The sequence below is a fragment of the Xiphophorus couchianus genome, chromosome 12, assembly GCF_001444195.1.
Source record: "Xiphophorus couchianus chromosome 12, X_couchianus-1.0, whole genome shotgun sequence".
Taxonomy (NCBI): domain Eukaryota; kingdom Metazoa; phylum Chordata; class Actinopteri; order Cyprinodontiformes; family Poeciliidae; genus Xiphophorus; species Xiphophorus couchianus.
Window position 1 is genome coordinate 22261540 of NC_040239.1, and position 25376 is coordinate 22286915.

Here is a 25376-nt window from a genome sequence, read left to right on the forward strand (position 1 = left end):
AGGGGTCACTGATGATGTTTCGGCCTCGGGACACGCAGCGCTGGGATGAAATGTCCTGAATGGAGGGAAGGGGGGCCCCGATGATCCTCTCTGCTGTCCGCACCACTCTCCTCACGTTCTTCCAGTCGGAGGCGCTGCAGCTTCCACACCACACAGAGAGGCAGCTGGTCAGAATGCTCTCTATGGTGCTTCTGTAGAACGTCTTGAGGATGGGCGGGGGCAGGTGGGCTCTTCTCATCCTCCGCAGGAAATACAAACGTTTCTGTGCCCTCTTGACCAGAGACGTGGTGTTCACAGTCCAGGTGAGGTCGTTAGTGATGTGCACCCCCAGGAATTTGGTGCTGCTGACCACCTCCACAGCCGAGCTGTTGATGAGCAGTGGAGCGTGGCTCAATATGCCTTGATCTGGCCAGGGGATGATAATCTTTACTTTATGGTAAAGCTTAAGAACCACAACGGCATTTCTTTTATTAGGTAGCAAAGCAAACATTTAAAATGAGAAGTACACTTTGTTGAGCAAAAAAAAAAAAGAAGAAACAAAATATTTAAATAATTTCAGTTCCATATTAGCCAAAGTTATCGGGAACTTCGGTGGAGAACCTTGAGTTGAAGATTTTATTTAGACGTCATCACTGAAGTGCACAAGGAAATTATTGCATGTTTAGTGTCATCCTCCCACAGAGAGATGAAATTCTGCACCAGTCCCAAGTATTTTGCAGGCGCTAACAGTATTCCTTCCAGGACTGCGCTTCATTTAGCTTGCATCATGTTGCCACCACCGTGTGTCACCAAGGTGTTGATGTTCCGTCACCCAAAGTGTTTTGCATGTAGGTCAAACAAAACAACTTGGGTCTTCGTTCACATGTCTGACCTTCCCTCTCTGGGTTTTAGCAAATTGCACACAGGACTTTTTCATCACAACAGTTTTATACAGGCCACATTTGTGCACGCATGACTAACAGCTCTCAGGTTTCCTTAATACCTTCAATTTATGTCAAATGTTTTTAATGTGAAATATTTATGCCTCTTTCGACACCATCATTGGCCCGGTAAAGCTCATCATATAAACACACAAACACCAAAACAGACAGTAGTAAACCAAGATGGACTTTATTTTCATGTTATAACAATGTCATTAGTTATCTTGTTTCTATCTGTGCAGACATGTAGGTTCACGGTGGCAGTTGAAGTATAATTTACTCCAAATTTTCAGATGCGTGAAGGCAGGTTCTGCATTCCGACAAAGCCATGACATTAGTACTGTTCAAGCAGGTTCCCGTGTCTTTTAACGGGACGAGCGACCCAATTTGGGGCTAAAGTCTTGACAGCTAATTTACAGTTAATGACATCCTCCCGTTATATAAAAATGAGGGTTAAGGCTAAAAAAATGTTTTAGTTTGAGGTGTTAGGCAGATGAAATGTAACAAAATCCCTGATATCTGGCAAATGGCTGCGAGAAGGTTCTCCAGAGTGCAAAGCATGCCAAAGCTGCCTATAAAAATTCTACGGAGCACGCTGGACAGAGAAATTAAATGTGGCATCGCTCGTATTTATACTTGAGGGCGAATTGAGCTGCACAGCTGGAACATGTAAATAGATGACTGCACTTGAACTGAATTTATAGAGCAACTGGATCATGCAGCTAAGCCTTTCACTGCATATAGAGAATATACTTTTAACACTTTAGAATGCATCGTTTTTCTAGGACTTGTTTTTAACTGGCTTCTATAACAATAGCTAATAAAAATCTGTGTTATGTGTCTAATTCAGTGTTAATTCTACAAAGCTTCTACAATCAGTCATGCTTAACTATGCACCTTCCTTGTGTTAAACCTATTCAATAATGCCTCAATAGCAGAAAGAAACATTTCCCTTTATATTGGCAGCACCAGCATAATGAGACACAATCACAACTTTTCTTATCTGCCTTGTCCAGCAGTGGAGTATATTAAAAATATGACATCATGACACTTCACAATCACGTTCAGTTTTTGTGACATAAAGAAAAAAAGAAAAAAAAAGCCTAAAACTAAAAGCTTTCAAAAATACAGTCACATATGTATAACCCAGACAAAATGTGTAACTACTGTCAGTTAATTCCAAAATAAAACTTTGAGGACCCCTCATGAACATGACAAAGAAAAAAAAAAAAAGCTTCATATCATCTGTTTAAAGCAATTTATAGTGTCATCATATTTAACGTGTCAACTAAATGCTCACGACTTATAATGGCAAAGTTTTGCACAGACTCCTCTCCAACAAGGGACACCACCATAAACTAGAGGGCCCTTTTATTACAGTAAAACAGTAGCGTGTAAGTCTCATTATGACATCTGAAAGCTCATAAAATCCTGGTGTTCTTTGATGAATATCAAAAGTCCTGCAGAGAGATAGCGAGGATGACAGTACTTCTTACACAGCATTTATTTGTGTGCAACACATTGCCTCTTCATGAAAAATTGGCTTCTTCTTTTTTTTTTTTTCTCTAAGGTGAATAGAGATGAGCACTGTACATAAAGGGAAGATAATATAATGGGTCGATGCTCGTCAAGTCTGATAACTTGGTTAGATACCTGAGTAACTGTACCAACGGGGTGGAGCACAGAGAAGCATTAAGTGGAGGACTAGCCGTGTTTGTAGCTACATAACACAAAATGACAGTAGTATTGTTTTTTGCACAATGAAAAGATCAGTGACCGGTGGTTATTTCTATAGTATACAAGTGCAATGACAATGTGTGTGAAAGGAGGGGAATGGAAATCTAGCCCATGGGGTCCCAGAACACTGACTGTAAAACAGTAGCTCTCCAGTGTCTTAAAAATCTGTAAAATTATTTTTGAGTTTCAATTACTGAGGACAACTGAGACAATTGTTTGTTTTTTTTTGATTTCACATTATTTTGGGGTAGAGACAGTTACTGCCAACAGATAATCAATCTGCTGTGCCCTTTTGTGTTCACCAAGAAGCATTCTGTCTCAATTGCACATCTACTAAACAGTCTAACACAGAAAGGCCACTAAATACATGAAAGTACAGAAAAAAGAAGAAATCCAGTAGGGTGCATGAAGTACCTCTGAAATGAAGGAAAAGCCACTCTCCTAGATCGAAGAGTTTGCATCTCTGCTGAACAATAGCATGACGAGGAGAATGAAGCGTTTGAATAACAACGGTGATAATCATAACAGAATGACTACCAGTTTACAGTCAGAGTGTGGCGTCAGAGACTGTAAAGAAATTCCAGTATTCCATATGGGAGTGCTTTAAGTAGGCCGCCGGGTCCTGCTGTGCAGATCTATACCAGTAATGAAGGACAGCACATTGTAGCAGCTCAGCACACCAAAAGCCAAGAGGCACCGTACCACATTGTATCGCTTCCTTCTCAAAATGTGGGCTGTTTTGTTTTTAACTTTTTGTTTCCCTCATCTCCGTTGTTCATTTGTATCAAGTAACAAATCCTTTGTGGGTTCTTTTGTTCTCACTTGTATTTTGATCTCCCTGGTGTTCTCACATAGCATACTTCTGTGTCCATTCTCTTGCTAGTTTGTTGTATCTGGAAAAGCAAGCAACAGTTTAGATTGGTTTCAAGTTGGGATACTGTACTCTTTAAATCAGTGGTGTCCAAAAACCTCAAGTTAAAAGCACTTGCAGGTCCCAATAATGTCATTAAATTTTGTTTTGTTTTTTTAAATCGGGAAACGATTTTACAGTGAAATTTTTAATTGTTCCAACAATAAGCTGGAAATGCCATATTTTGTTGAAATGTTCAAAGTAGACTATTGAAAGCAATGGATACATTGTGGAGGCAAAGCATAAAATAGGTATCTTATATTTGCCTAATTAATTAATAAAATTTTTTTTAGAAAATTTCTTAGATGAATAGATCTGATCTAGAATTTATTTCTAAACGGTTTTCGACAAGAACAGAAAGCAGGTCACACTCTTTGCAAACACTCGCTGCATTTAGCCAGGTTTAATCCCTGGGTGCACCAAAGGCGTCATTTAAGTAAAACCAGCTAAGTAGTTATTGAACATATTAAATGAGAATGTGTCCAAGTGGTCAAAAGCCTCACAAAATTATTTCAAGGGCAGTAAATGACCCTTAGGACATACTTTGGACACAGCTGATTTAAAGTTTATTTCTCTAAAAACAAACAAAAAAAATCAATAAATCAGAATGCACTCACTTTTCCCTGTCAGCTTTGTATGTATGAGCAATCTCGGGAACCAGAGGGTCGTCTGGATTTGGATCACAAAGAAGGGAGCAGATAGACAATAACACTGTGGAGAAATAAATGAAAAGCTTAAAAGTTAGACAATGAATTTAATGACTGTCAACCTGCGAAAAAAGTCAATATTTAAAAAACACATCTATTCCAAAAATCACAACGTACAGAAGTCTAATCAGATTTTAGGCGTTAGCAGTCTACATGCAGACATGATGTTGATGCTAGCTTTCTTCCAGCCTCTCCATTGTGGTTGCTGCTTTAACTCAAATTGCTATAAATTTTTAGATAAGTATGCAGATGACCAGAGTCGACCTCCCTAGGTTGATCTTCTGAGATGAGATCTTCCTAGTACTAATTAAGCACAACCTTTAATGTAAATTTCCACCTCGAAATTATTTTCCCATAATCTTCTACTTTACACCATTAGTCAGCTGTTTTCGCTGTGAAGTCCACAAATGAGGTTTTTGCATAAATTACATTCACTGACATCAAAAGGTTCCTCCTCCGCCAGGACTGTAGCTGCTTTAGCTTCTGCGAACTGAGGGTGCAGATCGCAGCCGGCAAAACGGCAAACTACAGAATACGATTAAGAACTGTGAAATCAGAACAATGCAGCAATAACACCAGACTGTTCATGGCAGTTTTGACAACAGCCATAACTTTCACAGCCATTACTTGTGATTATTTCACATCGGCTGCATTCTAAAACTAAATTAAAACCACCGGAGGAGCTTTGTAATCACCGATTTTACAAAGACTAAAGGCTGAGTGGTGTCTCTGAGTCTCAGAGGAGCATTAACCAGCCAGACATGCAGCAGCAAATTCAGCTAATAAGACATAATCCTTGGGGTTGTGATAGTTTTATTATGTTAATATACAGTACTTTGGGTATATCATAAAATTAAAATATAACATTAACAGTTCAAACTGTTGAAAATATGGCTTCGATGAGAGCATTCATTTGTCCTGCTCCAGAAATACTTCTAGTGAACTTTACACTTCATTAATAACCATTTCTGTTTTGACAGCTGACTGCATTAATGTTTTAAATGTCATTAAGGGCTACATGACCTTAGACAAAGATAATATACGAGATAATTTTGGTGAATATTGTGATAATTTGGACTAGTTTGGTCCTGGTGCCTGTACTTTACAGAGATTAAAATATTCGGCTTATAAAACTACACTGCTTCCTGAAAATGGTTCCTCCAATGGAAAAGCATCTCTGAAAGAAAACTCATGTGTTGAAGCTGTTCAACAGTAATAGTATGAGGCCCAGACTGCTACTATCCTCTCTCACACACATCACTGCACATTACAGTAACTAAAGAGACACATAGACCTCCAGTCCAAATTTAATGGAGTTTCTTTTAGCAAAATGAAGATGTCAGAAATATCTACAAAGTTAAATGCATTTTGAATCCTACGTTTGAAGCAATAATTTGACCAAAAATCCATAATCTGTACACTTCAGCCAATTTAAAATTTCTATTTTGTCCAGCAAAAAGCTAGAAAAAAAGGTGGTCAAACTTTTCTGCCTCAAATATCCTCTTCGTCAATATATTGTCAAATATAGAAGTGACTTTGTAATATTCTACGTCCTCAATAGAACAGGTTAGAAATTTAGAAATTTGGCTTGTGAAAAGTAGAAATACAAAACACCTTGCAAAAACCTATACAATCACATTCTGTGACTGTAAAAAGTCAAAGTTATATTTGCAGGGAGAAAATAAAAAATATATAATTTTTTTACTAGCTTGCTACATAAAATACTTGGTGGTCTTTGTTGGTTTAAATATCCTATTTGCTACAAAACGTCAGAGAAAATGCATCAATCTCATCAATATTTTCAATTACTATATCACCCACTGCTACTTTTATCAGTAATAGTGATTCCTTTAGCAATTAACTGGTATTTACCTTTTGAGACTGTGAGTGCAGGTGACCACTGTGACCTCAGGATGTCCAGACAAATACTTCCATTGCTGTTGATATTAGGGTGGTATATTTTTGTTGTGAACGCAACCTGTGTCAAAACATGAGATATGAAAGCAGTCAATAACCATCTGCGTTCTACTAGTATTAATGAGTTAATCGTGCCAAACTGAAGTGTAAGACCTATGAAACAACTCTTACTTTTGGTGGTTTGAAGGGATAATCTGTTGGAAAGTGAATGGTGAGGAAAAAGACTCCACTCTGGTATGGACTGTCACTCTGGTGGCATAGAAACAGAAACAAAGTCAATAATAGCACTTCATATTTTAGCTGAAAGTTGGAAACAGAGGTACTTACTGGACCCATTATTGTTGCCTGCCAATGAAACACTATTTAGGAAAAAAAAATGATATAAATTAGATATAGTGATATAAAATTCAAAATACACAACAGAAAATATTTATTTTGTGCAACAAGGAATATGTAATTGAGACAATATCTTTTTAGCCAGGGAGTCCTGGTATTGGTATTATTATTATTACGCTTACCCATACGTCCATAACACAATACTTACAGTCATCACCGACCGGTCCAGCAGAACACTGGGCAGGAGGGTCCCTCTGCAGGTCGGACAGTTCCTTGAAGAAAGACAGTCACACATCTATTTAGCCTTGAATGTGTGAAACCATTTAAATGCATTTTATACAGGCTTCACAAACAAACTTGCAGTTTTATTAAACAACCTTTTACAGCTAATGATTCAACTATTATTACCGTAACATAAATGTACAATAAAAAAAAACAACAGTATTTTCTGTTTATTTTAAACCAGTCCATGTTTTAAGCTCACACTACATAGGAACAGTTTTTACAATGAGTGCAAACTTGCAGATATCGCCAACTTATCTCCATGACTGACGGTTCAAACTTAAGTACTTTTTAAGTAATTTGACTAACTGAGATTAGTCAGAACTTCTCTGTAGCATAAGTGGCAAAAGAAGTTGCAGCTGGACAATCTCAATATGAATGCAGCAGAAAAATATTTGTAAAAATGTTTAATATTGAAATATTATATAAGACAGTTGTTACAGCGCTTCCTTCATTCAACACCAACACTGAATTAGACATCTAATGTCTAATTAATAAATTAAAATGTATTAATTTTAAAACAACTACAACAAAGACCAAAGTGAGTTTTAGAATTGTTCAAATTTGTTTCCTAATACAGCTTAAAACTGTAGTTTTTTTGTTGTTGTTTTTCTTATCTAAGCTGCAGAACCTGGAAGGAATTTGTTAATAAGCACATTAGTATATTTAACAGTAAAAATGTGACCTTCTGGCTAAGGTTATTACAAGTCAATTCCCTAAGACTTATTCCAATTGTTTTTTTAAAAAAAGGCAAAACCCATCTTTTGGTTTTGATATAGAAGTCAAACTTATGCAACATCTTCCTTATGAAACATGGCAATCAGTTTAACACCTAAAAGTGTTGTTTGTAAGTAGTTCAAATTATCCAATGTGTCTCAAGTATAAGTAATACAAAACTTAATCAAAAACGTTTTTTTAAAAAAAAAATAAAAATAAAATCTCCTATCAGTAGAGAAATAAAACTATTAACCACAAATCCAACCCAACAAATAAACATATTAACACAATCAACACAGACAGCAAAACACTAGACTCTTAAGTAGAAATCAATCCTGTTATTTAACGTCACTTGAAAGGAAGCCTATTATAAAAATACACACCATAGCCTGCTCCAGTGGCCCATTTGCCATTCCATATATGGCAACACTGACTGTAGGGTTCAAATTTGGCAACCACAGTGCAGCTGTCATTCAGCGTGTAAATACACCATCCGCTGCAGCGTTAGAGAGAAACTAACAGGATTCTGACGCCTGAAAAGCGAGGAAATTATCCGGAAATCTTTGCCATGGCAACCAGTCAATCCAACGTCCCCACTTTATAAACGTGCCGATAAAAGCTAGCCAAACGTTAATCTGTGAACTGACTTCTGAACTACTTTTATTCCAACAGAAGGACAGGACACATTACAAAGTTTTAAAAAAAAAGAAAAGAAAAGAAAAGAAAACATTTCACACAAATAAGCAACAACATTTAAAAAGCGGTTCACGGATTCTTGTGGGCCAACATCACTGTAGCAATGCACCAACTGGGCCGGCGGTGGTCAACTCGCCTTTGTCTTTGAATTATTTTTTGAAAAACAGCCCAAAGAAACACAGCGTTGAGGCCAAATTTAACCGTAGAAATGTAACACCAAGATACCATATTTAAACAGCGAGCCATTTTAAAAAGAGAAACATCCACGACAATGTTTGACCGGTTATGAAAGCAAAACAAAATATACACTCACCTTCTGAATTCTTTTCAACGCCATTGCTCCAGTGGCTGGCTATGCTAGGTAGCCTGTCAGCTAACAGTTAGCACCTCAGACATACAATTAGGATTCTGTGGCCGCGTACTGATGAATTCAGCTCTGCCTTCAGTCAACAAATCACGTCTGAGATGCGGGGAGTATGTTCGTTTGGGCTAGAGCACAACTAGTGCGATAAACCGTGTGTCTTTTTTGTCGCTCTTACTTAAGACAGCAACAAAACATCCGGAGATATTTTAGCTGTGTGTGTCTGACTCCTCTTCGTGCTAAGCGAACAGTTGATATCGCGAGACCTATGTAACAAGGGTTCAAAGCAGTTTATATATATATATATATATATATATATATATATATATATCCTACAACTGTTAGGGTGTAATGTATAACAACAACAATAATAATAATAAAGCAATAAGCTAATTCTTTAAATAAAAAAGATTGAAGATTGAAGAAGTGAAAAAAAAGCTGATTGCATAAGTGTGCACATCCATTTCAACATTCAGTCTTCTTAGGACTCTGTTAGCATTCAATATCTTGACTTGGCAGTGTTTGCCTACTTCACCTTGTAAAAGATCTGTCTTAGTGTAAGGACGTCTCTTGTTTACAACCAACCTCAGGTGACCCCACAAATATTCTGCAATATTTAGTTTCGAATTAAGGGTACGCCAATTCAAAATCTTACTTTGCTGTGCTCAAGCTATTCTAAAAAAAGTGACTAAAAGTGATTGGCATTTGGAGGCGGTCATAATTTCACCCACCTTGACAAAGGTTTGTGATTATGGCCCAAAAGTTCCAGTTCAGGTTGGTCCACTATGGCAGACCATAACACATTCGCTCACAATTTTTTTTTTTAGGAGATTCTAGCAATACATGTTTTTTGTTTATCCTTTGGTAGAAAAGGCTTCTTTCTCTAAACCCTACTCTGAAGACCAGGTAAAGAGAAACAGATTGTTGCCACATGTAAACCAAAACAAGTTCACCTTGGAAATGTTCCTTCAGTGTATCTGCTCGTGTCTGGAGAGCTTGCCTGACCATTGTCTGTGTTGCGTTTCCTTCAATTTTGCAAAATGTTCAAATTTTTACACCACTCCTCATTTTCAGCTGTAAGATGTTTGAAGGTCACATCTGAAAAGAATAATTAATATTAAAATAAATAAAATAAAACAGACTTTTTAATTAGTCAGGTTATCTAATTTGTCCAATATTAAAATTTGTTGTTATTTTATCTCAATAATTTATGTGTGGGGGTAAAAAAAGGGAAAACTTGTTAGGAAATGTCAGAAAAACTTTGCTGGTACAGCTGAACTTTTTCTCAGGTCTGTAGTAGTCTAGAACTGATTAAGTGATTTGATAAATGTTTCATGGCAATAGCTAAACAAGATTCAAAACTATTTCTTTTACTTTTTGGTTAAAAAAAAAGAAAAATCAAGGTTTCAGTGTTGATTTGGTAATATTTATTACTGCATAATTTAAACTTTTAAAACTGTGCGGCTCTCGCATTGTTTCATGTAAGCACATGTATAATTTAAAAATAATTTCGCAGTTCTCTCAGACAATACTTTTCATGGGAGAGGTTTTCGTTTGCTTAAGACATTATGTATTCGGTGACTCCAGGTGTCCACAAGGTGTCACTATTTGAAAAGAACAAAAGTACAGAAATCACTCAACAAGCTTGAAGTATCATGAAGCTTTCACTTAAAAATATTTTTGCAAAGTTTATTTTTATTTTACTTTTAAACTGAAAACTCCTCGTCTCATTAGTGGGGAAAATTTGTGTTTTCAGATAATCTTTTTTTTTTTTTTTTTTTTTAAGTGGAGATGTGCATAACAATGGATCAGAGGCAATGAAAGTCAAACGGGTATATTATTTTCATGTATATAAAGAAAACAGGGGGTGGGGGGGAAGTCTTTGGAATTGTTCATTCAACACCCAATCACTGTAAAGGCATATTCATCTGAGTCAGCTGCATGCTCCAGTTTCTGCACGGCCTTGTCTCACAGAACCGCATGAGCTCCCCTTTATATGTTTTAAACAAGGGTGAAAAAAGACCTCTCATTATTTTAGAGAGTGTGCATGAATGGGACGTAGTGTTCATTCTTCTTAAATGGCTGATTCAGTGTCAGGTTGACGATCCTATCGTCAATGTGACACTGAGAGGGACCATTTTCCTTTGGAAAACTGAAGATTCCTTCGGATAATATCTTATTGTTTGCTCATCTCAGTGCTCTCAATGACCTGCCTGTCCTCGGGGCCTGCCAGTAATCAGATTCAGTGAGCAGCAGAGGTAGCAGTTTTGGTCTTGTGCAGCAGGGGCCTTGTGTTCTCAGTTTGTCTACTTGGAGAGGCCATTTATCAGCATGCGGTTTTCAGACAAAGTCAAGCCCACGCGTTGTTGTCTTTAAGCCTCAGTACACAAAGCCTCCCAGGGTTGCCCTACTGTAGCTCCCTCTGCAATCCCAAATTATGGCTCTTTGCTTTCCATTGCTTGTTTTAAACCAGCAGGGCTTGTAGCTGCCAGAAACAGCAGGGAAACAGCAGTGGAGATTAAAATGCTGCCTTGTAACATTTCAAGGAAATGTGTAATATTGTTTGTGTCTTTATGACTAAACATCTCTGAAATAGAGCGGGATTTCCCACCGTTGCCTAGTTGGTTTTAGTTTTAGTCGCAAAAATCTCGTATTATCCGAGGTTTAAATGTGTCAGAAAGAGCGACTATGTGAGGTTAGATGTTTTCTAAGGATTATAGTGGTGTAGTATTATCTGAAAGCACAGACTCAGCAGATTCCCGTGATCTGTCCTTTTGGTCACATGAAAGTTCAACTGTAAACGTTCCACTCACTGTGGAAATCATGCTAACACTGTGTCTGCGCCTCTGCACATTCACTTTAATAGCACTTCTTTTTTTTCTTTTTTTGCATAGTTGCCATGACAAAGCACATATGCTTGCTGTCATTTTCAAAATTAACTTAAATGGCTCCTGCTAATGTCTAAATTATCCAATAAAAGCACTGCCAATTAATGGCATGCACAAGCCTGGGCTCACAGTCCCCCCGAGGTGTCCTACCTTCGGTCAGTCTATTAGCTTTCTGAGGGCTCTCTTATGGAACAAAGATCCATTGTTCCGGTGTACTAAGAGATATTTGTTCACTCCTTGTATCAGTGGTCTTGATTTGATTATACACACAGGCAATATGTGCAAGCAGTGCTCATGTTTGCAGTGAAGTCAGCACTCTGCACAATCAAATAATTCTTGAGCTGAGCAACTGGAAAAAAGGGTCATTATGTATGGAGCAATCAGAAGTTCATGGCTCATTTCCTTAGCTGTGATTTGATTTTGCTTGTCAGTGTTAAGGTGGCCTCTGACCTGGAAAGTTTCTGAGTTTTCGTTTTCCCTCAAGTGTTTATCTGTGCTTTCGTAACTTTCGTTGCAGGTAAGTTTAAAAGTCAAATCAAATATTAAAAGCAAATACTAGAGAGTTTGTCCATACGTCTGTGGCTTTCTCTAAGGCATCTAGACAAGTCAGCACACGAGTGAGAGCTTTTCTTATTTTGTTATAGTTTTTTTGGCTTGCAGGGCCAGTGTGATGTAATCATATAAACATTTATAGATTCAAGGATGTGCTTATTAAACGGTTTTAACAAGCATGCAAGGGATTTAGTTTTAATTACAAGAATAGGTTCTCACACTAAGACAAGCCTTTAAGCAACATTTTGCAACATCTTAGCTTGCTAGACAGACCGATAGATAGATAGATAGATAGATAGATAGATAGATAGATAGATAGATAGATAGATAGATAGATAGATAGATAGATGATAGAAATTTTCACAATTTGTCACTTAAAAAACATAAAGTAGATTTTTTAAAAATCTTTTGGATGATACAAAGAAGTGTGTTTTTTTACTGAATGTTTTACAAATGCAAAAAATATGATGTATATGCAAATTCTATGCGGGTTTGGAAAATGCACATTGGTCTAAACACAATACACCTACTATGAAACACGGTGGTGACAGGGTCATGCTGAGAGGACTCTGAAAGTTAACAATCTGTTTGGAGGCAAAAACAAAAATAATTTATACATTTCATGTAATGCAGGAAATTAAGGTAGCAAGGAGTTAAATACACACCCGTAGCTAAAGTGGAACCGTTTGAATTTAACCCCTTTGATGTTAGAATGGCCCAAAGTTCAGAGATAAAACTGGTTCAGAATTTTTGTCAAGACTTAAGCAAATTAGTTTTACAGACTCTCTCCATTCAATCTGACTTTCAAGTTTGTGTGCAAAAAGATATGAAAAACAAAAAACAAAATAAAAATTATAACATAATGTATTTTTCTGCAATTCTCTAACTGTGAGCCTGGTTTGTTTCATTTTTATTTTTTACTTCCCTTACTGTTCTCCTCCATATTGCCCATGCATGGCTCCATGTTGTCCAGCCTAGTTTCTCACTGCTCCGGTTGATTTAAACTTCAAATTATTGTCTAAAGATATTTACGAGTTTGGTTAGTGGCTATTTTCTAGAGTAGATATTTTCTTACAAGAGTGGCTAAGAGAAACGGACACTTCATATTTGAATCCCAGAGTATCAGGAAGCTGTAGATTGCTACGTGTCATGATATTCTCATATTCTGTTATTTGAATTTATTTGATGGTTAGAAGAACCAGTATTTTGTTTAGTAATAATTTTTTTAAACATGCTTTTTTTTATTAACTGAATACATGTTATTTTAAAATCTCAAGTCAAAACGTTTTGGTAAAAGCTGCATAGTTGTATCCTTGTACATAAACTGTTGAGTGTAACTAATGTACTTGCTTTTTCCATAAGAACGTCATCTTCCTGACACTTGAGAGTCAGTAATCTCAGTTATGGATTCTTTCTCTTAATTACATTTTCTTTTATTAATGATTGATTATTTTATTTCATGAAGGCTGAATAAATAATAATTAAAAAAAAGAGTCTGAAATCAGATCCAGCCTCCTTGCTCCAATCCCATCAGATCCACCCTCATCAGATGCACATCATGTGGAGCACAGGCATAACCACACATAGAGTCAGAAAGCAGCAGTAATCCATCTGGGGTTAAGCACTTATAGAGAAATCCCTGGGGCCCTCTGTGTCTCTGGGTTGCACCACACTTCTGGCAAGGTGATTGACAGCTCTGGAAACTGTTTTACTGTGCTGTTCTTGCACTGAGCAGTCTCCAGAGCGTAGGTAATAACTAGTGTGAAATGTTGACTAATACATTTTGCGGTGACTCTCCCTAATCAAATGTTTTCCAGCTGTTTGTGCTCTGATGATAAATTCAGGTTTTCCTAGTTTGCCGAGCTTCCTTGGGAGACAAAGGAGGGATTTCCTCTGAAACAGACAGGCAGTGGCAGCACCAACAAATGACTGGGTAAAGCCTTTTTTCTTTTTTTTTGTTTAATTTAAGGTTTTTACTAAATTTCAGTTCATGATTTACTCCAAACAAAATGTTTTTTTAAAAAAGGAAGAAGCGTGTGATAGCTGGGACAGCATGTACGCAGCGATAGAAAGAGTACAACTCAAAGCTAAATGATGCAAAAAAGTGTCAGTGTGGGTGTTAGGTGAAAGCAGAATATCCTTGTTATCTTTCTGCAAGTACTTGTGTTACAGCCAGAAACAAGCCCTCACACATGCACTTACTTCCATAAGAAAATATGAGACATTTGAGCACGTCTGCTGCAACAGAGTTCAGGTTTTAGAGCTGCCACCTGTCGTTTGACAGGATTTTACTGTGGAGAGGTGTGTGGTTAGTGTCTCTGATTGTGTGAGAAAGTAAGTGACTGGGGCATGGGGGGCAGGAGGGGCTGTCCATCCTGCTGCACAATAAACAGTTTGTTTCCCAGGAGCACCCCTCATGTTCCTGTTGTTGGCTCCATCAGCGCTCACTGGGAAACGTCCTGGCCTCTATTGTCCAAGAGGTCAGAGGTCACAGGATGCTCCTAAAGGCCCAAAAGGGGAGGTAAGAGGTTGGATAGTGAGGTCTGATAAAGAATGACACACTCACACACACACGCATAGTACGTTTCTCTATCTTTACTGGGATTTTGCATTGACTTCCATTCATTTTTCATTCATTTCTATAAGACATACCCTAAAACTAACCTAGACTCAATTCACACTTTAGTCCTAAACTTAACCCTTAACCAAAAAACAGCACCTCTCCTTTTGGGGCCCAGGCTCTAGGCCCCATAAGGAGCAGTCGGTCCTCACAATGTAGTATTTGTTGGAAAAATGATCCTTAGACTGTAGCAAAAACGAGGCCACACACTAACACACACACACCCACGCGCACATTTGCGCATATATGCACACTCACAAGCGCCAATTAAATCAAAACGCTGAAACAGCATCTTGTCACATCGCCTTTCATTACAAGTCCAAGTCATTATCAAGATTTTCAGGAAATGAATGAGAACAAAGCTCAGACTGACTGTTTCATACTAAACATCCTGACATTCCTCCGTTCATGTTTGGAGCTCTGCTCCTTATTTGCGTTCTCTGAATATCTTCGCAGGATGGCCTGCATGCTTTCCTGCAGAAAGCAAGCAAATCTTACCTAAGAGCCGAAGTGGCGAAATTGCACACATACTGTAACGTGCTTTTAACCACAGGTGGATTTGAAAATGTATTATTTATATGACATGGAAAGGTTGTTGAGGAGCTTTAGTAGAAGGTTTAAATTGTCCCATGTCTTATTGTGCAGAAAGAACAGGATGAGTAGATTCCTGTATTCCCTGGATAATCAAAGACATTTATCTGTTTAACAGAGCAAAGCGGAGCTTTCAGTAGAAATCCAGATGAGTCTTGCGTTGCAGCTTTGGTACTTATTTTTGCCATATCTTACAAACTACATCATCTCAGCAACAATGCTCTTCTTGGTCATGTTTGTACTTTTTTGTCTGATTTTATGTATTTTACATCAGGTAACGTTTTTCTTTTTTCTTTTTCCAGGAAATGCATAAGTGAAACTTAAGTTGGCCTTTTAGAGAAAGCGCACAAACGACATCATTTAAAAATTTAATAAATCTTTATTTGCATTTGCAAAAAGAATCAAATACATGTTTGCACCAAACTAGACCATCAATCTGACATGATTATTTCATTGGCCCGTAACATTGATTTGAATCCATTCAGCAACCCTTTGTTCCTTCAAACCAACAATAATTCAGATTCTGGAGGCATTTTAAAGCGTTTTATTAATTCTTTTGCAATTCTTTGCAATTTTGTCGACGATCAACAGATACAAGATTTATAACCAGCAGTAAGCCCTGTAGCAGCCTTCCCAGAATGTGGTGTAACTCTTTGACACGTCACCCAACTAGGATTTTAGAAAGCAGAAATTAAGTTATGAAGTTGAAAATATGTTGCAAGAATCTTAGTGACACAGAAAGAAATACTGTTAGTTAGTTAGTTAATCTGCCTAGTAACCAAGTAGGTTAGCACAAAGTAAGCTTGAAACAAGTTAGTTAATTACTTAGAGAAAAATAGGCTAGCATATAACAGAAAATGAAAGTACAAATAAACTTAGTGAGTCTGAAAGTTTGTTAGTCAAAAAAAAAAAGGAAGTTTGTGATTTACTGACCTGTTAATTAAGGTAGTAATTAAGTGACAATGAATATAAGAAACCAAGGTGGCAAGTAAGGGAGCAGGTTGTTCAAAGATATGTCAGCCATTTTGCTAGTGACTCTAACTTTGAAGGTGAAGAAAAAGTAAGTTTGTAAGTGAGACAGTATATAAGCCTGCAATTTAGTAATTCAGTTACCAGCTTAATGGGTAAGCAATACAATACATGAGTAATACAGTTATAAAGTAAAAATTAGGTTTTTCAGTAAGCCATGAAGTCTATGAGTAAACAAGTAAGTAATAAAGTTAGTTAGTTTTTAGTTAGGTATTTCTCAAAGGTCAATATTACAGAGATTCTTGTGCACCCAGCTGATAACCGGATGAAGGATAACTGAGGCCAAGGTTTCTTGTCTTGTGTGTAGGTAATTGTCTGAACAACACATGTGAAAAATGGTTTCTAAATATTAAATTACAGTCAGAAAAAAAATTCCTTTTGTTATTAATAAAGTCTAGATGTTTTCCTCAGCTTTTTCTGCAAACACAAACCAGGAAGCTTTCAGTGTCAAAAGCCCTTGTCCCTTGCCAGCCGACTGTGCAGATTCACCCACAGAATTTGTGTTTTGGGCATTACCTTTGACAACAGGAGCGCTCTGTGAGGACGTGTTGCACATCAGAGAGGTTTGCCTTCAGGGCTTCCTGCCAGGAAGTTTCTCCAGCATGACGTTTGCATTTTGAAAGCACCTAATTTAACTAGAGGTTTTGTCCAAAAAAAAAAAAAACCCCAAAAACACACAAGTAGTTTTATTACCTAAGTGTAAGCAAGCACTGAAATAAAACAGGTTTACAGCAGAACTAAATCCAGATGGTACGCTAATGTCACTGATATGCATTATCTCGACCCATCGCCAACTGGAGCCTATTTGCCAGGCGGACTGTGTCACTAAATATCCCGCCTCGCCTGACTCAAAAGCTCTTTCTGGGGGTTAAATTAGCAAAACAGTGAAAAGGCTCTGCCACTTTATGTTCCTTTAGAACTAGGGAGAACCAACGATGCATAGATACTGTTCTGGGTTTATGCTTATACCAAAATAAGTTGCAAGTGTGCAACAGAAATACTTTAAAGTACTTGAGTAGATCATTCAAGGACAATCAGTAGTTGTAGTAGTCCGTCTTCATGGAATTGTAGCATTGCAGTATTCATAGCCCTATTATTGCTGGAATAAAGACTTTTAGAGTCCACTGTAAGATGAGAAAGTGTTAAAGGTAACAAGAGAGACAAAAGACGCAGCACACTGGGATCTTCATTTTTCAACCACAGGCAATTATGAAAATAATGCTTCAAGTTTAGGTTACATGTTATGAATCTTCCTCGAGGCCCGACCCTCACCTTGCCTTGCCCTGTCAGATCGGGTTAGGAGTTAGACCGGCGCAGGGATGTGACAGCTGGAAATGGTTTGAGGATCTCTGGATAGTTTGTTTTCAGAGCACGCTGCGGGACTGGATGAAAGACATGCGTAAGTTGGCCCGTGGCTGCAATGCTTATGCGCCTCAAGGCAATAAAAGTGTTACTGTGAATTTGATCACTGTTTAATGCCTGCACTGCAGCACTATTAGCAAGTCCTAAGTGCTCGGCGTTAAAGTGTGACAGACGGATCCGAGCTGCGCAGGTATCTCGGTAGTGTGTGACTGTCCCAGCTAATTGGCCTCCTCTGTGTTTTGAGCACTTTGACCTATCGGGGATTCATTTCCTGGCCTGTTGTGTTCCTAAGTATGCAACAGGGGTTCTGGCATAATTCACACTCTCACTTCCCAATCCCTCTCAGATGGTGGGGTGCTTTTCCTCTCTTTATGACCAAATAAATCTGACTGGTGCTAAAGGAGAGAGAGAGAGAGAGAGAGAGAGAAAAAAACGGGATTAAAATTCCCCATTCGCTTTCTCGAGGAGCCCAGCTGCATTGCACTGTTTGTTTTCCACGGCGCTCAGAGCAGCTGCAGAGAGGTGGGCCAAATCAAAACAGCAAGGACGTATTTTTGTTGGCATGCGCTTTCCCATTCACTTAGCAATAATTGTATTGTGAAATTAGAAAGGAGCAACACAAGCTAGGATTAGTGTCACACGCTTAAAAGGTGCTTTAAGTGTAGCAGCTCCAAAAAACGGTGCTCATTGCCTTTTGTCAAAACAAAGTTCTCCCTCCTCATATGACACAATGCATCAGCACACACCGTGTTACAAAGCAGACCCCTTGGACACAAGAGCAAAGTTTGCAGATGAAGTAAGCTCCCCAGACCAACATTTATCACTGTTTACCTAAACTAAGATGATTCAAGCAACACACTGAAGCTATTTTAACAGTAACACATGAGTGGCAGCCAACTCGCACCGCAGGAGGAGAGGTGTCGATGTGCTCGGAGATAACGCCGGGAAGAAATGCGGTGCGGCAGGTAAGACATGTCAGAGAGCAATATTATCTGGGCTGATTCTCAACAAATGCCATCTGAATGTAAATGAGCGTGACTGCCCAGCAGGTTTATGACGGCTGTCTTGCTCAGCTTAATGTGATCTCTCCACACCTGCCGTGACCTTGCAGCAAACTCTGACAGAGAAAACAAGTCGGACTGTGCGCTTTGTTTGAATGACACAACTGCTCTTGCGCCATTTTGACTCATTGTGAGTGAGTGAGCTACGCTGAAAAGACTCGAAAGTGACGTTTTCGATACCTTCAGTCCCAAATTATTGCAAACCTTTCAATGAATTAGATGGTAATATTTAAAGGAAAGCTCAAACCTACAGTGAATGGAGAGGTAAGACTCGACCCCAATTCTAGACAATCCTTTGTAGAATCATATCACATTGGTCTTTGCAATGTTTTTTATTCACCAATGTTCTGTCAATATCAAAGTTAAATGTATTTGCAGTGTATAGCACATTTACAAACAACAAAAGCAGACCGACATGCTTCACAGTTTCACAAAAAACCCCAACTAAACTATACAATCAAATACAGAATAAAGCAGAGAATAGAAGATAGTAAAGCAAATAAAAGCCAAGCAAAACTTTTTAGTACCCCAAGGCTAGGGAGGAGTGATGGGTTTTTAAATGATTGTCTGGTTTGAGACTAAATTATGCAGAGATGGAGTAATTACATCACTTCTGAAGGAAAGTGGTTGGACTGTATTTTATTTAGGGGCATTAAACCCCTTGACTGTCAAGATGACTCTTCATGAACCCATTGACTTAAACATGTAAGCATCCAGAGGGTGACAGTTGAAGGGTTGAAGCTAATTGGGGTGAAGAAAAATGCACTCCACACTTCTCAGATTTTTCTGTTAAAAAAAAGAAAAAAAGAAAGCAGTTTTCTTTTTATTTGGAGTTTAAGTTTGTAATCTATAAAAATGTGAGATTTAAGTGAGATGAATACTTATGCAATTGAAAAGCAATATACTGACACTGACACAGCCAATACAAATCAATGTCATGAGTCCACCGCAAATATACAACGCTTTCCAGGATCCGTTTGTGCATTCCTTGCTGGACGCCATCGTCTACAGGTTGTAAAGAAGACGTTTTAAAACATCAACACTAATAATAAGCTATCCATGAGAAAAACTAAGCTGCTCTTGCGGACTGGGAATAGGTTTGTCTCCTCCTGTGGATACTCAAAGACAAAAACCAGCAAGAACACTAAAAATATGCAAAAAAGACTTGTGGTGCAGTTTCCCAAGGCTGGAGAAAGGAAATAGACTGACAGTTTCTCCCTGACCTCCTCACCAACCCCCTGTAACCTCCTAACAACCCCTTGGGGGATCCTGTCTCTATGCGTAAAACAGACATTCAGAAAGCGTCCTGGAAAGTTCAGAGCCACAAAAACAAGGGGATGTGAGGAAGTTCAATAAGCTCGAACAAGGAGGGCTCAGCCGGTAGATAATCTCAAGGCCACACAGCGCGGGCCTCCGGTCCTACAGGGATCCTGAAGATTTGCCATTGTTGCATTGAAAAATTAAACAGCTCCAGTGAGGTCAGCTGCGTTAAACCCACCTCTCTTCTTGAGTGTCTGCTCCGGGCCGCGATGTTGACATACAGGGCAGGTGCAGACGCCCCCCTTTTGCCCCCAGTCCATATCTGCATCAACTAGAACCCCCCACCCCTCCACCTTCAACCAGCATACACACACAAACACACACACACACATACCCCCACAAAGCTTGGATGTCACAAGACGGGGGTTAAATGGACAAAGACAAATCAACCATTTTCTTTAATATCTCTGCAACAATCAGTGCGGGGCTGCTGAGTTAACACAGGGCCCACAGAGATGAACACAAAGGGCTGGATTCTTCGGGCTCGAAGATGGCTATGGGAAATGGCATGGATGCCAGTGCTGATAAGTGACCGATGGGCTCAAGTTACTTCCAGCTGTCTGCTGCCATGCATGCCTCTCCAAAACGTATGGTTCGCACATAAATGCAAACTATTTCATTTACGTAACACTCATAAAGTAAACGCCGGACATATAAAAAAATAGAGAGAGAGAGAGAGAAAAAAAAATTTCAACACCCTCTGACTTGGGAAGGGTTTATATTGCAGGAATTAATCTCTAGTCCTCTGAGGAGGAACTCTGTTCTTCTTCAGCTGAGAAAACACAGACAGCTGAAAATTCGGACCTCGCTGGGGCAAAAGCTGGATCAATAAAATCCAGGGAATACTGGAAAACCTGGATGCAGCATGTGGAAAGAGTCTGACTCAGGTCTCCTGGATAATTATGCTAGTTTACATTGTTTGGCTGAACACAGTAAACAGTGTCCACAAGGACCTGTTGGCATTGTTGGCTCCGATTGTTTTTTTTCCTTTAACTATAAAAGCCAGATTTCCATACGGACACAGGAAAATGAAAATTACATTTCCCTTCCAGTGTTTAAAATGATGGGGAATTAAAGAGAAAATAAAATTGAGGCTGTAAAAGACTATTACTTTTTAACGCAGGCTGTATTTCTGAGCTGTAAACTTAGTTGCTCTCAAAAAAACCCAAAAAAAACCTAAGCAAAAAATAAAGAAAAAAACAGCGCCACTCTGCATTAGCATCACCTCAATACCAGTGAGGGCCTCTTCCTGTCCATTTGGAAAATATAAGTACATTTTCAAGCTGCTGCACACTCCAAAAGGAGAGTGCTTTTGGCAGGCTTTGAAGTTCTCGGAAATAATGCTGCTTAAAAGCATCCTCCACAACACAGAGAAACACGAACGTGTATTTCAGACAAGAGGTGAGAGTGAGCACTTCTTAGGAGCCATGTAAATCCCCACTAGAGGACTTGGGCTTAATGTGTTTTTTTCTTTTTCTTTCTTCTCTTTCTTGTTATGACGCTGTTGCACCCGTCCTATGAAGAGTATTGATTGCTTTTATGAAGGCTCATTATCATCATTCACTCATTATTTAGTCATCTTTCCAAAAGGAGACTCGGCAATCTCATAATCCCATAATGTGATCATTCAGAAATGTTCCATAGTTTTTCTTTTCTTTTGTCTTTTTCCGTGTGGCGGAAGAGCGCGTTTCTTTTCTGGTGAAACTTGGAGGGAGATACTGCAAATGCAACAAAACACCACCGCCGAGGAGAAGGGCAAGGATAAAACTTTGCATCACGGCCTTTTATTTTCCCTTCCTTGCACAGTTTAGTGTTTCAGCTACACCCTTTAGGCAGTAAAAACTGTCATCTAATCATATCCTCGTGCAGCCTAAAATGCCATATACGCCCATACCAGCCTGGAAAGGGGACCTTTCAGTGGATTAAAACGGATATGAGGTTATTTTTGTGAGATCCATGATTGCATGAGGCACTCCCACCAAGACTTAGTGTGATGACTGAGGAGGTGAGCTAATATGGTGTGGTGTTGATGCAAAAGGCGTTGTGTAAGTTCAGAAAATAGCTGCTGCCCTTCGACTGAATAAACAAATTTAAAGTTTCATGTGTTACAAATCTGTTGCTGCTGCAGTGGATATGAAACGGTGGCAGATACCTGCGGCCCAAACCCTGTCTTGGATAAAACAGGTGACCGATGGTGTTCTGCCTAAAGAAGAAAGCTTCTATAAAATAATTCCCCCTTGACGTTGAATTTACTTTGTCAGTTAAAAATAAAAAAGAGAGGTTACCATATTCGACTTTTAAAGTAACCTAGTATTCCTTGAATAGTTCACAACACTCACAATCAAACAAACTAAAGAATTTGGGGGGACATGAATGACAGCATGGTGTACAATACATGGAAATAAACACATTTATGTCCTCAGGAAAGGACTTCAGGTCAGTTTGCCCCTTCGGCCGGTGTGAGCTGCCATTTCATACCCGGATGTTTTTTCTAGTAAACAAAACACTTTGTACCCTTATGTCTTTTGCTAGGTTATAAATATTTTGAGTGAGAGGAAGAGAGGTAGAGAGGGAAAAAAAAAACTCCCTTAGATTTTTATTTAAATTAATTTAAACTGATTTAAATCATGTTACTACTTATTGTAGAAATAGGGAAACATTTGAAAATGGATGTTTTTCATTAAAATAATTTCAGGTCTCAATATTGCTTCCACAACTGCTGCTATTTTAGCCAGAAAGTATTAATAAGCAAACAAACCTATAATCTGCCCCTAGTGATGTCATCAAACCAGTACAAGGAGAACAGATTTTCTTTTACTTCTATATATATATATATATATATATATATATATATATATATATATATATATATATACATATATATATATATTTACTTTGAATTGTGTCAAATCCTATAAATGGCAGCCCATACTTCCTAATCAATCTGTTTTTGTATTGTCAGTGTTCACTGGTGAAGGAAAACATATTCTATTGAATTGCATCTTTAACTTCTTTGAGAGCCAGATTCTTAATGTTGAAATTGTATGAATATTCTTTCCTCATTTATTCTTTAATTTTCAAAGTAAAAGAGACAAATTAGGGGGGAAATATTCTGACTTGCCTGCTGGTTTAATAAAAGAACATGACTTCGACTTGCTTGAAGGGAGATCTAAATATCTTGAGCAGAAATTTAAGTCCAACACCAGAACATTTCTTATGCATCATTAGGTAATTTGACGGGCCGGGTTTGGCCAGACAGAACAAGCTGGACAGTCTGCCACAGATCTGAGGGAAGACGAGGAATCTCTTCAACCCCACTGAAATAGTGAGGGGAGAAGATGGGAATTAGTGCTGAATTAAGCACCACTTTGATTGGAAACTGATTGACCGACTGTTGGCAAAACATGAAAGGATGACCTTGAATTCTCAAAGGCGCACATGGATTGGCACATGGCCTCTCTCTCTCTCTCTTTCCTTCTCTCTCTGCCACATTCTGTCTTACACTCTTACCATCTACCAAACAGTAACACACACACACCCACCCCCACGCACGCCCACACACACATGCACTTACATACAAGCACTCTGCGATAGGAACACATTTCACATAGAAAAAAGGGAAAAAAAACCCACATACATGTGTGCTGGCACAAACACGGCTCCATCTCTGCTTTTTTCACACTTTCTTTTTTTAAGTGAGAAAAAAAAAAAAAATCCACACACAGTCACGTACGACATGCCAGAGAGCAACTTCAAAGTAAGGCAGATGCAGGGACAGCACCCTCTGAATAAATTTTCTGGCCACCAGTCGATCTGCCCCCAGGCTAAGATTGTGGCTGTTCGCATCTCCCTCCTGACCCCTCATCAGCTCACTGTTACATGCTATCTCCCTCCTAACACGGCTGTCTTACAGCGGATTGTTGGGATGCGGAGGCAGATATGGAAAGAAAACTAAGGAAGATATTTTGTCAAATCAGTTTTTCCCCCAAACTGTGTTAGTTTAGGGAAAGAGGTCAGATTTGGTTGATTTGATGAGCAAATCAGTGTGAGAGGCTTTATGCTAACACAGATCAACTATCTACTCAAGTAGACTAGCTCAGTGTGTTCCCAATGTAAACAAAAGGTCTGCATACAAATTCCTTCTGTTTTTGCTTTTGTCCACACTTGGATGTTTCAGATCATTAAAGAATTGTAATGTAATACAGAAAACAAATTTGAACTTCAAATACAATAGAAAAGCAAAGTCACTGACATCTGACCAGTCTGGTAATTGTTCCAAAGCCATTTGTAAAACTTCGGGATGTCAGTAAACCAAAATAAGAGTTTATATTACACAACTGGAGATGACATGCAGCTGTGTTGAACCTTCCTAAAAATGACGGGTCCACCAAAATGACCCCAGGAGCACATCGACCAAATCAACTAGGCGGTCGCAACACAAGAACAACCTCCGAAGCTCTCTTGCTGAAGTTAAGATCAGAGTACTGGATAAAGCAATCAAAGGAGACTGGGAAAAAATGGCTTCCATGGGAGAGTTTAAGGCCAAACTTAAACTCTCCCAAAAGCACAAAGCTCAGTCTCATAGGTACAAAAAGAAAACTTTTGAGAAAATGTTCCATAGAGAGAAAAGTGTAACTTTTTTGGAAGGTTTTTGTCCTGTTCTAATTTAAAATGAGTACAGCATTTAAGCAACTCACCATCAAAGTGAGAGTCAAACATAGAAGAGGAAATATTACTGTTTAGGGCTACTTTTACTTCTTCAATAACAGGATAACTCACCATAACTGATGGGATCAGGAATTTTGATGTCTTGCATGAAATCCTATAGGAGAAAGTCCAGCCATCTGCTGATCTGCACAGAGCCTTCAGTCCAATCACACTTTGGTTCTGCAGCAAGACAGACATCTAAAACTCAGTAGCATGCCTGCCTCTGAATACCTAAAAAATAAAACAAAATTAAGTTTGGGAGTGGCCTAGTCAAAGTCTGGATCCAGTGCTATTAATACCTAAATCCATCCGACGTGGCTGATTTAAAATATTTCATCCCCTGATGTCTGTTGTGTTACTAGGTTTAGGGGGGATTAGTTTTTCACATAGGGTTGGTTTGGATAGCTTTTTTCACCTTAATGAATGAAACCACAATTTGAAAACTGCTCCTTATTTTTAATCAGCTTATTTTGATCCAATATTAAAACTAATTTGAACATCTGACACATTTAAGTGTGACAAAAAAGAAAAAGCAGGATAAAAATATGTAAGTGGCACTTTTAACACTTTTTCACAGCACTCTTAAATGAAAACACACGACTTTCCCGCTGAATTTATGGACTAAATCAAAGACTTTGTGACTTTTTCATGACAGTAAGCCAC

General features: G+C 38.5%; 1 protein-coding gene and 1 long non-coding RNA gene across 4 annotated transcripts; one reads left to right on the plus strand and one right to left on the minus strand.

Annotated features, from left to right (window-relative positions):
- Positions 1–1086: 1086 nt before the first annotated feature.
- Positions 1087–25226, minus strand: ube2d4 (ubiquitin conjugating enzyme E2 D4). Of its 3 annotated transcripts, none has more exons than XM_028033757.1 (7): positions 24786–25226; positions 6736–6799; positions 6519–6550; positions 6363–6440; positions 6147–6252; positions 4185–4278; positions 1087–3550 (listed from the first exon to the last, which is right to left on the minus strand). In XM_028033757.1, the coding sequence occupies exons 1-7, from the start codon at positions 24909–24911 to the stop codon at positions 3505–3507; spliced, it is 546 nt and encodes a 181-aa protein (XP_027889558.1). In that variant the 5' UTR covers positions 24912–25226; the 3' UTR covers positions 1087–3504. The 3 variants fall into 3 exon arrangements, with proteins under 3 accessions (XP_027889558.1, XP_027889560.1, XP_027889559.1); XM_028033759.1 differs by lacking the exon at positions 24786–25226 and adding an exon at positions 8536–8842; XM_028033758.1 differs by lacking the exon at positions 24786–25226 and adding an exon at positions 7910–8075.
- Positions 13779–21170, plus strand: LOC114154559 (uncharacterized). The gene is made up of 2 exons (XR_003597582.1): positions 13779–13956; positions 14429–21170. It is a non-coding gene; the product is annotated as an uncharacterized LOC114154559 (long non-coding RNA).
- Positions 25227–25376: the final 150 nt, after the last annotated feature.